General features: G+C 40.5%; 1 protein-coding gene across 1 annotated transcript in view; it reads left to right on the forward strand.

The window, feature by feature from the left end:
• The first annotated feature begins 7,296 nt into the window (after positions 1-7,296).
• SLC25A12 (solute carrier family 25 member 12) overlaps positions 7,297-14,433 on the forward strand; it is a 45,049-nt gene continuing 37,912 nt past the window's right edge. Inside the window, exons 1-3 of the mRNA XM_066553992.1 lie at positions 7,297-7,369; positions 7,846-7,899; positions 11,651-11,793. Coding sequence (XP_066410089.1) covers positions 7,358-7,369; positions 7,846-7,899; positions 11,651-11,793 — 209 coding nt within the window. The 5' untranslated portion in view covers positions 7,297-7,357. The remainder of the gene's footprint in view (positions 7,370-7,845; positions 7,900-11,650; positions 11,794-14,433) is intronic.

Below are 14,433 nucleotides of genomic sequence, written 5' to 3' on the forward strand. Positions count from 1 at the left end.
TGTATTTTAGGTTATTTATTAACTTATCCAAATATCTGATCAAAGCTCTTCCTAATAGTGTATTTTAGGTTATTTATTAACTTCTGCGATTCCCTTGATATACCTTTAAGTGTCTTTTAATTCTTTTATTTCTCAAAAAAAAAAACCTTATTGTTCAATATAATGAATGGCTTCATTCCCCCCTTTTCTTATAACTTACGAATTCTTTCGTCAAATCCTATAGGGCGCTGATACGCTCGTACCATAGCCCAAATCATTTGGGTCCTTCTCATTATGATTCTTAGTCTCCACCACATACAAATATTTGTGAGAGTTAATAGTAACAGAATTACAATTACTATTAGCATTGGGTGTACCAGGTAGTTGAAGACTTGTGTAGCTGTTGGGGAGTATCCTGTAAAGATATCCCACCAATGATGCTGGCCTACTTGTTCCACTTCGGTCAGGACATTCTTTATTTTTTCTGAATTATGTTCTACCTGCCATACCATTCGTTTAGTTGTTTGATTCACCTTTTGCACCAATTTCTTTACTTTAGGATGTGCGAGCATTGCTTTAAGAACTTTGACGTCCATCCCTATTTGTAATTTCGGTATCTCTTGATATAGGTTAAAATCTGCGTTAATTAGCTGTTGAGTAGTTATTGGGACAGTATAATGAAAATCACAACCTACTATCTTGGTGAAGTTGCATACACAGAAGTTAGTATTGTTAGTCTCCATTTGGCAATTATCTATAGTGACGTTGTCACAAGCTGTCCTTACGCAAGCGCACCCATTCCCTATATAGTAAACTTGTGATTGTGTTTTATTATGCGGAAGCATTTCAAATGTACATACACTATTTTCAGCATCTAAGCATAAATCTTCTGCTTCTACTACAGCGTTCTCGCAGACATAGCCTAATTGTCCTCTAGGAATGCATGCTTCTGTGCTAACCGATTGCCACCTATTTTTGGTATTATCATAACTGGCCCAGACATTATGGTCTATTGGCCTGACAATGACATTTTGATGTATTGTCCCAAGAGTGAGGATAGGAAAGATAGCTCTTTCCTCTGCTGCACTAATGGTGAGGACATAGGCTTCAATGTGTTCTTGTTGAGGCTCATAAGTGAAATTTACTAATTGCCACCAGGCTTGGTGGTCCTTTTCAAATTGTGTAGTATGATTGTCCTTTAATATTGTTTCTCTTATCTCTTGAGGTAATATACCTGATGTTCCTTCTCTCATTATTCCTGCCGCTACTGATTGTACCCATTGTTGCGTCTGAGGGCATTGGATAGCTAGTGCAACTTCTTTGCTAAGTTCCCCTGTATAGTCAGCAAACTTTGCGAAATCCTCTGCAGTGTTGTTTGCTACCATGGTTAGCAATTTTACTACTAGTGATTGTGTTTCTGCTAATGTGATCATGGATGAACTGAGAGGCATTTTAAGCTTCCCCAAGTTCGACGTGACAGTACTCAATTTGTTTACTAACACCTCTTGATCTATCGTGTTTAATATACCAAATCCGGTGCCAATCCACCCACTTATATCTCTTTGTGCTCTTCTGTGATGAGATCTTGTTGCTAACCATGCATTCCATCCCTTAAGGCTTTGCTGTATAAATGGTTGGCAATCCTTCTGCAAATATGTAATATCGGTGTGAATGTTCATCTGGACCTTTTTCAGGGAATAAGTGGGGTCTAACAATAATTTTTGTTCATTGGATTTTCGTATCACCTGAGGCCCTATAAAGGTTAGGTTATGTACTGCTATACATTCCACCAGTGGAGTGGTTTCTTGGGGCAAGTCTAGACCTGGGTACAATGGGATCACGTCCTCTGGTAATGCCACCTTATATCCGACAGCACGCTTAGGGAAGCCAGAACCCACTTCCAGCATTTTCAACTCTCTTTCACATGTGAAGGTCATCGACTGATCCAATCTAAATGCCATCTCGCACTGTGCTTTCCCTTCCTCAGGACCACTAGATGCTACAATCTTTCCTGCAGAAAAGAGAAGAGGGTGAAGGTCAAGGGTTATGTTTTGAGGATGTAGTTCCCCAAGCGGATCTTCTGTATAAATTACTGAGTCTCGGGGTTGTGATCCGGATGGATCTTCCCTGAAGTCACTCCACTGACATGAAATTGGGCCCTTTTGCTGAATCCAGGCGGTGGGCTTGCCCATTTTCACTGGACTAAAAGTAATTAGGTTATGTTCAGAGGCTGCCATCAAGGGATGAATTGTTAATACTAGCCGCCTTGTTTTTCCTTCTACTAGGTCAAGTTCTCGACACCCAATTTGGATTAGGTCTCCCTTGTATGCTACCATGGTGGGCTGATTCCACGCTTTACTCGCGTATGGCTGATTGTTACGTAAGGCATAAACCTCAAAATAGGATCCCTTTGGTTCCGTTTCCATCTCCGGGTGGATACACTGGTGTGCATTAGACCATGGGTCTATTGGGGCAGAGTCTTGGGGAAGAACTATACTTATCGAGAGTCCAATGATCAAGGTTGTGAAGGTCTGAGGTGGAGTCAGGATCATGATGTCTGTTCCTCTTGTTTATTCTCCGGAGCCTTCTTGACCCGAGAGTAATGAATCCACGTGGGTCGCTCCTTGATCCGAACCGCGGTGAAAGTAGTCAGCAGCACTTGGAAAGGTCCCTCCCACTTCTCTTGTAGGGGTTTTCCTAAAAGATTCTTCTTCCGTTGCTGGGTCCAGGGGTGTGTATTGTCTCATGGCTGCCCGAAGTCTATCCAAAAACTCTGATGGGGTCTCATCTTTTCCCTGCCTGATGTCATATAGCATCGACCAATTGATAGCCTTAGGGATCGCATTACGCAAGCCCATCGCTATCAGTTTTCTATACTGCACCAGCCTCCGATAATGCTCTTCATTGCCGGGGTCCCATTCTGGTTTACTGCTGGGGAAATTATCTTCCAGTCTCCCCGATAACACTTGAGCATGTCGTTTTCCGGTTTCCAATACGAGTTCCCTTTCTGTATCTGTCAACTCTGACAACATCACCTCTATATCTTCCCAATCAATATCCAAATTCTTTGCCATTAATTCAAACCTCTTTGCTACTCCCTCTGGATTCCTCCTGAAGTTCCTTGCCTCATCCCTCCAGTTATTCAGATCACTCGTTGAGAACGGCACCTTTATTCTAGTCCTCTCCCCTACCATTGGCATAAGTTGTCGGAGAGGAGCTATCGTATGGTTCCCCTCCTCTCTTTGCTCTGCTTCCCTCCGTGCCACAGATCTGGTATAATACGAGTGACCAATCCCCTCCCCGGGATCTTCCAACCACCTCTCACTCTGCATCTGTCGCCTTTCTTCCCGCATCTGCCGGTGCCTATCCTGTTCCGGGCTACCGTCCTCCTCATCTTCTGTTCCCCTTCCATCCCTCTTATCCTCTATACGAATTACTATATTCAGCTTCTGTGAGTCGTTCTCCACCCCCCTTTCGCATGTCTCATTGTCATTCTTTTCACTATATTTCAACTTAGAGACGTCGCCCCCCAGTGAGTCACCTTTGTCTCCAGTCCTCGGTGTGCTGGTGTCCATTCTACAGGTACCTGATTTCCTTAAACTTCCATTCCCAGGTGTGCCACCATCCCCACATGGACTTAGTTCGGGCAGGCTGCGTGTCTCCCCTCGGCTCTCTTCCCCATGTGGGCTGCCCCCTTCCCTCTCAACTTCTAGTCTGGGTGGGCTGCCAACGTCCCTGTAGCTCCCCGACCCCTGTGGACTGTCCAGTCCCCGTGGGCTGCTTTCCCCCTTGTTAGTCCCCGATTTTAATGGGCCACCCCCCTCCCAACTGTTGTCGAGCTTCTGAGGGCTGTGCCCAAACTTAGATTTCCACCATCGTTCCAGTTCCTTTAATGGGCTAGGATCCCCTTGTTCCTCTTTTGGCCTGGGAAGAGGCCCTTCCCGTCCTGGGGCGAATGGATGGTATTCCCACAGGCTTATTTCGCTCTCCTTCCCACTGTCCCTTCTTGTTAACTTAAGACATTGTTGCCCAATGCTACATGCATCACAGCAACGTTCTTTAGGCTTTAAGCCTTTCTTATCTTTTTCGAGGGCTAGTACTAGGGGGTCTTGAGGTGCTACGTTTACCCCGCACTCTTTTTGCCACTCCGGTTTATTTCTTAAGGTAAAGAACATATCAGCATACATCACTTCGTCCCATTTATTAAGTCGACGAAGGAAAAGCATCAGTTGTAAGATAGTGTTATAATTAGTTGTTCCCTCCGGTGGCCATTTCTCATCGTCATCTAACTTATACAATGGCCACCATTGTGTGCAATATTTAAGGAGTGTCTTTTTATTTATGTTTCCCCCCGGAATCCCTCCCAAGTCCTTCCAGTGCTTTAGGATACATCCTAAGGGGGTTTTCATATTTACGTCCTTACTCTGTTGACCTCCCATTACTATTCCCTGTGGCTGTATTTACTGTTTAACCGGATCAATCCCTTTCCCACAAGTACTGTTTGCCAATTTATTGCAACACTCCACACACACAATTTCCAATCGCTTCGTCCGTTTCCGACCTGGCTTCTCGCGAAGAACAGGAACTGCGGAGCGGGACTCCCTCTCGCTTCGCAGCGATGCTGCGTCTCATTCACTCTCATCCATACCCACACACCTTTATCTACAAGATTACATAGAGTGACAAAATGTCTCCTGTAAGATTTGCAACAGACACATAGAACACCACAAACTGACCGAAAATGTCTCCTGTAAGATTTACAACAGACACTTAGAACACCACAAACTGACCGAAAATGTCTCCTGTAAAATTTGCAACAGACACATAGAACACCACAAACTGACCGAAAATGTCTCCTGTAAAATTTGCAACAGACACATAGAACACCACAAACTGACCGACCTCTCTCCCGGTCTCAGAGAGCAATTAATTCACAGTAAATATAACATTAAACACAATATTAAAACAGTTTCCCACACAACAAGAAGAACCCAAAAGTTCTTGACCCTTAATTCACAGTAAATATAACATTAAACACAATATTAAAACAGTTTCCCACACAATATGAAGAACCCAAAAATACCAAGATAAATGAAAAACAAATATTCCTTCCAGCAGGACTCTAACCTGCGTTTCTATTACCAGCAGGACTCTAACCTGCGTTTCTATTACCGGGACTCTAACCCAGCTGGGATATTTTTACCAGGGCGTCCCCCGGAATCCCTTCGAGCGGTCACGTCTGACCCTCGTTTCCCATTAAAGCGCTTTACCATAAAACCTATAAGCAAAGATAAATACCTCTTAATTTGGAGCAGGAGATGCAGAAAGTCCTTGTCCACCGATGCGCGTTGGCTGGGGGATGGGGGTCTCTTCTGACAGAATTCCGTCAGGGGCCCTGAAGAGGTCCCGGTCCCCCGAGTCAAGGCTCGGACGGACCCTTTTCTGTCCTGCCGCGGTCGCCAAAAATGATGCCGAATTTTGCCCCAAAAGGCGAGAATAAGCTGCCCAGAGACTGGATTTGAGGTCTATAGGCAGGAGGTATTTATTGGCAACGCGTTGGAGAAATCACTAAATGGATTTCCAAATTGTGTACAGCAAAAGCAGGTTTTTATACAATTTTGAAAAAGGATTACATCATTATTACATGCATATTCATAGGTAGGCAGGAGTACAGTCGGAGTCTTCCGGGAATTCTTGGTCTTCCTTAGTTAAATTTTAAGCTTTTCCTAATTTGGGCAGTTTCCTGTTATTCTTGGCATGTCTTTCCATGGCTTGGCAGAAGTTATTGTTGTAGTTGGCTTGATTCTATGGCTTGGCAGGTCACTTTAACTTATTGGCTTCCATTTCTGCTTTTCTCTTCAAATATTCTAATTCCAATGTTTCCTCTTCAAATATTCTGATTCCAAAGTTTCTTCTGTGTGTGTTTTTTGGTTAACTTATCTAGATATATGATCAAAGTTAGGGCTCCCTAACAGTGTATTTTAGGTTATTTATTAACTTATCCAAATATCTGATCAAAGCTCTTCCTAATAGTGTATTTTAGGTTATTTATTAACTTCTGCGATTCCCTTGATATACCTTTAAGTGTCTTTTAATTCTTTTATTTCTCAAAAAAAAAAACCTTATTGTTCAATATAATGAATGGCTTCAACGTGAGGAGAAGAAAGAAGAAGGGAGGGGATATTTAGGGTGATGATGTTTGTCTTCCCAGATAACTACAGGTGATGAAACCCTGTGCTCCTGCAGATGGCTGAACACCTTCCTACCCATGGGAAGCAGTGAATTAATTCCTTTTTTTGCTTTGCTTGTATGCGTGGCTTTTGCTTTTCCTATTAAACTGTGTGTATCTCAACCCACGAGTTTTCTACTTTTTACCCTTCCAGTTCTCTCACGAGTCCTGCTGGTGGGGGAGCAGAGTGACTATGTGGGTCTTGGCTGCTGGCTATGGTTAAACCATGACACTGTGCAGCTAGCATGTATGTATATGGATTTGTTGAACAAAGTGCTTGGGTGGTCAGATGCTTATCAAATAGGCAGACTTCTAGCAAAACTGTTCTTGCTGTCAGCTGGGACATAGGTATATATGTAGTATATGAACTCTAAGTTATATGCAGAAAGTTTTTGTTGACATGTAACTAAAAAAAGTTGTTTACCACAGAAAAGTTGTTTTAAACTTAAGTGAGTCATTGTTTCATGACCACCATTATAAGCTACCAGTTCAGTATTGTATTTTAATATCTCACTGTATTATTTGAGAAGTACCAGAATCTGCCCTTTTTGTGTTTCCCAGTGGCATCTAATAAAAGACACTTTGTTGGGCCCTTGAAATAGCACAGCAAGACAAAATACGCAGTATTATTTAAATCAGGATTTATAAGCACTGTGATTGAACTGCTGGAATAAACCTTCCCTTTCTTAAGGCTTTGGCCTGCATGCCTTTCATTTTGAAGTATATATGTGCTCTGCTGATAAAGGATCATAAGACCCTGTCAGAAGTTACTGAATTCCAGCCAGATTTTGGGCCTCTGGTTCTATGTTTGAAATACGGATTTGTAGCCAAGCTCCCAGAACTTCAGTCTATGAACAGTTTCGGCACTTGAAACAACAGGTACACTCGCCTCTGCTGAGCCTCAGAGGCACGGCTGCATCTCTTACGCCACAAATGAGACTGAGCAGCATTTAAAGCGGCTCCGTTTTGCACTGTGGAGGCGCATCCCGCCAAGGACCCACACCGGACGGCCGCTGCCTCGGCACCCGGCAGGGCAGGGCAGGGCGGGGCAGGGCGCTCGCCCACCCACAGCGCTGCGCTGAGGCGGCGGCGGCTGCTGCGGCGGCGCGGCGGGCGGCGGGCTGGCTCCTCCTCCTCGGCGGGCTCAGCATGGCGGTCAAGGTGACTCTCCCGCTCCGCCGCTGGTGGCAGGAGGAGCCGGGCGGATCCCGCGCGGGGCCGGGGGCTGGCGGCTGGCGGGTGAAGGCGGCCGCTGCTGCGGGATTGCCGCGGGGCCCGGGGAACGGCGTCGCGGGGGCGGCGATGGCGGGGCGGCCCCGGGGGAGCGGCAGCGCTACCCGCGCTGCCTCCGCCCGCCGAAGTGCCCCGGGGGAGCGGGCCGGGGTGCCCGGGGCGGCGGTGGCGGTGGTGGTCGTTCTGTGGGGCCGGGGCGCCGCGCCGCTCGCAGGCAGCCCGGCGCTGGGAGCTGTCACCGGCGCGGAGCCCTGTGCCGTCCCGCGGCAGCGCGGTCATGGCTGAGCCTGGGCCTGTGGGTCTGACAGGGACCCCGGATTGCCGCCTGTGGCCGGCGCGGCCGGTTTATCTGTGCTCTGACAGCAGCCCAGCTAAGCGAGGCATTAATTTGCTTGTGTTTACAGGTGCATTCGACTAAAAGAGCGGATCCTGCTGAACTGCGAAATATTTTTTTGCAGGTAAAAAGATCTAATGTTGTTTGAGTGTCAGACTTCTGTGTTTTGCCCTTTCAGCAGTTTGCCGTGGCATCAAACTCGTGTCGTGCTGGTGGAACACTCAGAAGTTCACTTTGCGGGCTTAGTGTATTGACGGGGTGTCATTGAGGAGAAACTGCTGCTGGCACAAAGTGTGATACTATTTCCAAATTATAATATTAAATAAGTTCCTGAACTATTTTCTAATTTTCTAAAAAGCAAATAATTATAACGAAGTACTGGGGTTTTTTTTTAGATACGCCTTTGCAGAATCAAAAAAATTTCCTCTTTCATGACCGTATGCTTTGTCCTTGAGGTTTATATGTGTTCATACAAATGGTTGGACCACTGGTAATGATTTAAGAACTTAAAATTGATTTCTCAAGATTTATATATTTTGTAATATTATCCCTTACAGAGTCTTAGAATTAGCATATACAAATAATAGTATGAAGGTTTCTCCACTCCCTTAGTTTCAGTAAAGCATGATCAGAAAGGAAAATCCAGTCAATCCTAAAATTTTAATGATAAGGTTTGAATCAGTCATATAGAATAATAAAAAGAACAAGAACTGTGTTTTAGGTCCATATTACGGCCACCAATATTTAAAAAGTACTAAAATATGTTTTTCCCCCTAATGTTGAGTGTTACACAGTATATTCATGAAACTCTTCTCTACTAAAAAAATTAGGAGTATAAAATTAGAGCTAATACTGTAAATAATAAAGTCTATTATTTAACTATTTATATGTATCTTCTGGTTCTACTAAACCATCTAGCAATTTCCATATATGATAAGTAGAGAGAGCTTTTTGCCTGAGAGAGAGTTATATCCCAGCCATAGTTTTGGTGCCCTTTTCTTTTGCATTCTGGATTACACTATGACATTGCTGGCGTGCAAACACTTAGAATGCTGGCATGAAACTGTGGAAACTCAACATTTAGTTTCTAGTAAAAGATACTCCAACGCAGGTTCCTTTTTGATTGATGTGGCATTCAGCTTTTGTAGATAAAGATTACACTAGAGTATGTTAATAAAATTAACAATACAAAAGTATTGCCTTTTAAAATGTATATTAATACAGTATAAAAATGTGATTCTAGAACATTTTTTCCAACTCTTCGCAAAATGCTTTTGCACATTTGGATGAAGAAAACTGAAATGAGGTGTCAAAACATTATTCAGTTGTAAATGTGCGCTCTTTATGATTCTTGACATCTAGTCACTGGAAGTTCTTGCTTCTGGAAATAAGCAATTGAAGTTCTTGATAGTGGTCATACAGACAACATCAGAGAGGAAGAACGTTGTACCACTGGCTGTTGAAATTTTCTTCCTGACAGTACATGTTTTATTGACCTAAAAAGCAGACAGTATGTTTAAAAAGATGGCTTTTTGCTCTTCCCCATGTCTGTGTTGTTTTCTTCAAAGAAACATGCAAATGAAGTTGTGGATTGATACTCTGAGGAATGAAAAATATGAAGCACTCCTCTCTCTCTTTGAGTGTCTGAGATTTTGCAGTAAAAAAAAAAAAACTTAGAAAAAAGAGTTTGTATTTCTTCTGCATTCTGTTGAGTTTGAAATTGTGGGTTTCTTTGATGCTTAGAAATCAAACTTAATTGCAGGCTTTAAAGTAAAAGAGAATAATTCTTTTCAAGACGAAGTTGTGGAAGGTCTTGTTATGAAATATTGCAAGTGTTTAGGGATCAGATACGTTGTACTCCTTGCTGGGAGTGCTGGGCTCTTCTGTGAACTTCAGCTAAAGGTCGTGCATTCCTTCCTAAATTTGGCTTCCCTTGGAAACGTTTAGAAGGGAAGATGTGAGCTCTAGGCTTCGTCACCATCCACCTTAATCATAGAGAGTCTGCTTAAATTTCCTTCTGTTCATGCATGTCTTCTAATGTGGTACATGCCCTCTGCCGTGCAGTTTACTTTGTACCTTTCTCTTCAGAACTTCTGGAGTGTGCTATCTGCTACTTCTAACTGTTTTAAACTGTTTAAAAGATAACGTTTGATTTGCATTAAAAAGATCTGCTATTTCTCCTAATCCTGTAACTATGAAATGCAGGTATTGAAATTTCATGTCTGTGCACAGTCAAATAAGTTACCTCTTAAGTGTTTGCTAGCCACAGACTTCAGTAACAACCATAAAAGAACAAATCTGCTAACAAATTATCACAGAAGGATAAAAGAGTTGGGTGGAAAAACAGTTATCATATTTCTTAGTGAACCTTCATTATTTTTCTTAGACAAGACACAGTCAGCCTTTGGAAAATATTGTTGAATTGTTCCCTGCCTGTTAAATTCAAATGTAACCTGTTCAAGCAAGGTGAAGAAGGGAACAAAAAAAGATTTCCAAAGCATTGTTTCTGAAAGTGTGGTGCTACGTAACACCAGCTTGTAAACTAGAGTAGGGGGTTTGTATGTTTGTCGTATGTGAGGATGTTTGAAAAAAAGTCTAATGGAAATTCATCAAGTGCTTACCTGAGACAATCTACAAATGTGTACTAAGAAGTTTGTGTTATAAAGTAACAAAGTTCAAGGCTGAGAAGAACAAAGATTTAATTGATGTATTATGTTTTATGCTCAAATTAAGCTATAATTTAAAATTGCCTATTTTGGGCTAAAAGATTATTGATTTAAGTTATATGGTGCAAACATAGGACTAATGTATTTCCATGCTTAGCTACTTTGTCAGGCCTTAATTTATTGACTTTCTGCCAAACTCTTCCAAAATGCCATGACCTTCTCATATGGAGTTCAATGTTCAATGTCAGTTAATTATTTTTGCCTCAATATTTTTTAACACAACTTCCCACAAACAGTTTTTATTGTGAAAGGTATTATTATAAATTATTATTTATGATAAACTCAGAGAAATTGGTGTCTGGAGAAAAAAAGATGGTGTTTAGATTGTGACTGTCTTTGATATGCACTCTACTGTCAGCTGACTTCGGTGATTCTTGAAGATATGCTCCATACTCCGCATGTCTGATTGGCCTTCAAACATAACATTTTCTTTGGATTTCATGTCTTGCAGCAGAATTGTGCTTCATAAGGTGTTTTTCAGTCACTTTTATGTATGGTTAAGAAGAGAACCTTTCAGAGTTGATTCAAGGAAGCCACAGTTTCCTTGTGCTATCATATTGGCAACAGAGCTCAATTAGGGGATTCCTGTCCCCTGCTTTGTGTTTCTGTTTTAGTGGAAATACTCTATTTTATTTCTCCATAGATTCAGTCATGTGGTTTACAGTGCTGTCTTGCAAACAGCTGTCATCACAGCTGTAGGGTGGAAGAGTGAAAGGTGATGAGGTGATGTGAGGGGCTGATATTGTGGAAGAGATACACGAGATGCTGAAGCAAGCACTGTCTGTGTGTGTGAATTTTTCCTTAAAAACATTACTTTCAGGATAAAAATGGATCTGAACATTTATTTCTCACAAAACGAGAAAATGAATAATTTATGTTTTCCAAAATAATTATGATAAACATCAGGAACAATTATTCAGAAGATATCTGCTACTAGAAATGGAAAGAAAATTTATGTGCTGTGTTTTCAGTGTAGCTGCAAATGGAATGATATACCATGGTTGTAATTTTTATAAGTTTTCACAATTACTTGACAGTTTCTGAAATACATATTTTTTTTTTAATTATAAGGTACTGGTTCACAAATAATAAGCATCTAAATTGATTAATTTTTGTTTGTGTGGCTTTGGTTTTTTATTTTTACTCTAGTATGCAAGCGTTGAGAAAGATGGGGAGCATTACATGACCCCCGAGGATTTTGTGCAGAAATACCTAGGACTTCATACAGATCCACATCACAATCCCAAAACAGTGCAGCTGTTGGCTGGAGTGGCAGATCAAACTAAGGATGGGTGAGAATTTTGCTTTTCATTTGAAACTTGCATTGTTAAATGTGTGAGTGCATGAATTTGATAACTTCATCTTCTAAAATACATTATTGATTTTATTACACTTTATTTAAATGAGAAGATTTTTTCGCAAGTACAGTAGACTATAAATTTGTGAAAACTGAGAAAAAATTATGGTGTTTAACATGGATTTTTTTAAGCTGAGATTTATTTTGATGATATTTTGTTAAATTCTACAAAAGCTGAGGAAGTTGAACAACAGGTAAGGTAAGTGTAGTATGGTTGCCTTAGAAGAGTTCTTTTCTGTATGTCCATGTCCATCATTAGGTACTGTGTAGAGTCTTCAGTACCTATAATTAAACACAAAAATATGGAAGAGCTTTCTTATTTCTGTAGTGTGCAATTCAAATCCAACCACTGAAGTCTTTTTAAAAGGCTGACTATTAGAAAAGAGAGACTCTAGTGACTTGATAAAGGAAGAAGTTGTTTGCCTAATGAAGATCAGGTCACGCTGCATAAAGTTTTTCCAACTCTGCTTACAGATGCTCCTGCTTGCTTTTAGACAGTTCCCTAAACCACTTTACAAAATGCCTGCTCTGCTGAGGTAGTGCCCTCTAACTCATTTGTCTTCCAAGGAGCCTTTTCTTTTGCTGTGTATATTCTGGTTTTGGCCTTGGACTGTAGTAGGAGGCCCAGACATTGTTAACGTGAAGTTAGAAGGTTAAGACGGATCAGAGAAGAGGTCAGGAATGCAGAAATGAATGGTTATTTTGTTGAGAAGAAAATCCCATTAAAATAGTAGACAATACATTTGTAAATATGTAAATATAACTTATTTTAAATTGAAAGCTCCTTCACTTCCTTGGTTACTTAAATTTTGTTTTCATGCATTCTGCTATAGAACGTTTTATTAGTTTGCTTAGTATCCTGAGCAGCTTGCACGGTATCTGTGCAATGGAAATGAAATTGTATGTGCTGAATACTTCTTACCCTAAATGACAAAAATAGGATTTCCTGTTTGATGTAATGCTTCATGATTTTTCTTTTCATAAGGCTGCAGCACTTTGATGATATCTTTGATTATACATATATTAGATAAATATTAGTAACCTGTCTCTGTTTCCAATATATGGCTTCAGTTTCTTGTTTTATTATGGATTGAAAAGGTAATTTTGTATGTATCTGTTCAAAATAGTTTAATTGATAAAGTAAACCAACATGCTTAGCATATTGTTTCTCTGAAAGCTGTTGGTTATCTTTTGTGGTGTGCAGTTCTTCAGAAAATGTCTTTCAGGGTCTTTCTTACAGTAGGAAATCAGTTTGTTTTAATGCTAGAACAGAACTTTTTTGTTACTTTCCCTGTAAATAAATTTTTTTTGTTGTTTTTGTTTATTGCTTTAAAAAATATCTGGGTAGTATTTAAGTGAGATAATCAAGCATGGGTAAGTGTGCTTTGCCACCTTCTTTATGGGAAGAGTGGGATTTTTATTTTGCACTGCTATATAGTTCAAAGTGTAAAATTTTTATCTGTTTGAATACTTGTCTGAAACTTTTTTTCTAAAGGTTTTAATCTATATTCAATCTATATTTAATGTGAAGAATTTGTTAGAGCCCCATTATCAACATCAGGTTTTTTTACATCCACATTCTTTCATTTGTAATGAGCTATAATAGATCGAAATCCAGACTCTAATAGCATTGATAGTTATTGTAGTCTTAAACCGAATTCTGGGATGCATTGCATCTTTCTAAGGACTGACTTTATGAAGTCCAAGGACATAGCTGTAGTCCTGTTCTGTATATATACTTTTACATTAAATGACAGCCCAATGTCATGCAGCAAGTCATTGAGAAGCTTTGGGTTCTGTTACAAAATTTCATTCCTATATCTGCTATCGTATTCTCTTAGCCTTGCTTGCCCTTGAAATAAATACTCAAGAGTGTTGATGGTGGTTGCTTCCATTGTTAATATTTTTTTATTTCTTTTAGGTTTAAGTTTGGCACTTTACAGAAACAACACATTTTGGAACTGGCTCTCTGTAGGCATGCGTTTAAAAAAAAGTTGTTTTACTTTTTTTCTCATGGTAACTTGATCCTTACTTAACTGTTCCAGAGCACTGTACAAAACTGGTTTGCTTTAGTGGAGCTCATTAAGGTAGTTCTTAAAACAGCTGACTGTTCATTTCCAAAATGTTTATTCCTCATTGTTACAAGTGCATGTTCTTAGAAATCTATGTGACATCCTCTAAATTAGAATTTGCTTTAAACTTGCCTATTATCTATTTAGTACAATAGGATTTCACTGATGCTGAAAGCACTCCTGTATCTCCAGACTGCAGGCACTGGTTTTAGGATAGGATAAATACCCTCTCTGAAGAATATACATACACATATATATGTGCTAAAACCAGCTAAAATATTTTGATCCCTCTTCAGACCTACAGAGTTTCACAGTAGTAATTCAAAATTCTTCATTTTAACTACTTGTTTCTGGATACTGTTTATATCAGTATATCATTCTTAAATCTGGAAATGTGTTCGTAAATGAAGTCCCCAAGAAAAAGTTGGTATTTCACCTAATGAAGAGTCATAACAGAGCTATACATAATGTCTAAAAAGCTGTGTTGTATGGGGAAAAATTAG

This window comes from Molothrus aeneus, chromosome 7 (genome assembly GCF_037042795.1).
Source record: "Molothrus aeneus isolate 106 chromosome 7, BPBGC_Maene_1.0, whole genome shotgun sequence".
NCBI classification, from domain to species: domain Eukaryota; kingdom Metazoa; phylum Chordata; class Aves; order Passeriformes; family Icteridae; genus Molothrus; species Molothrus aeneus.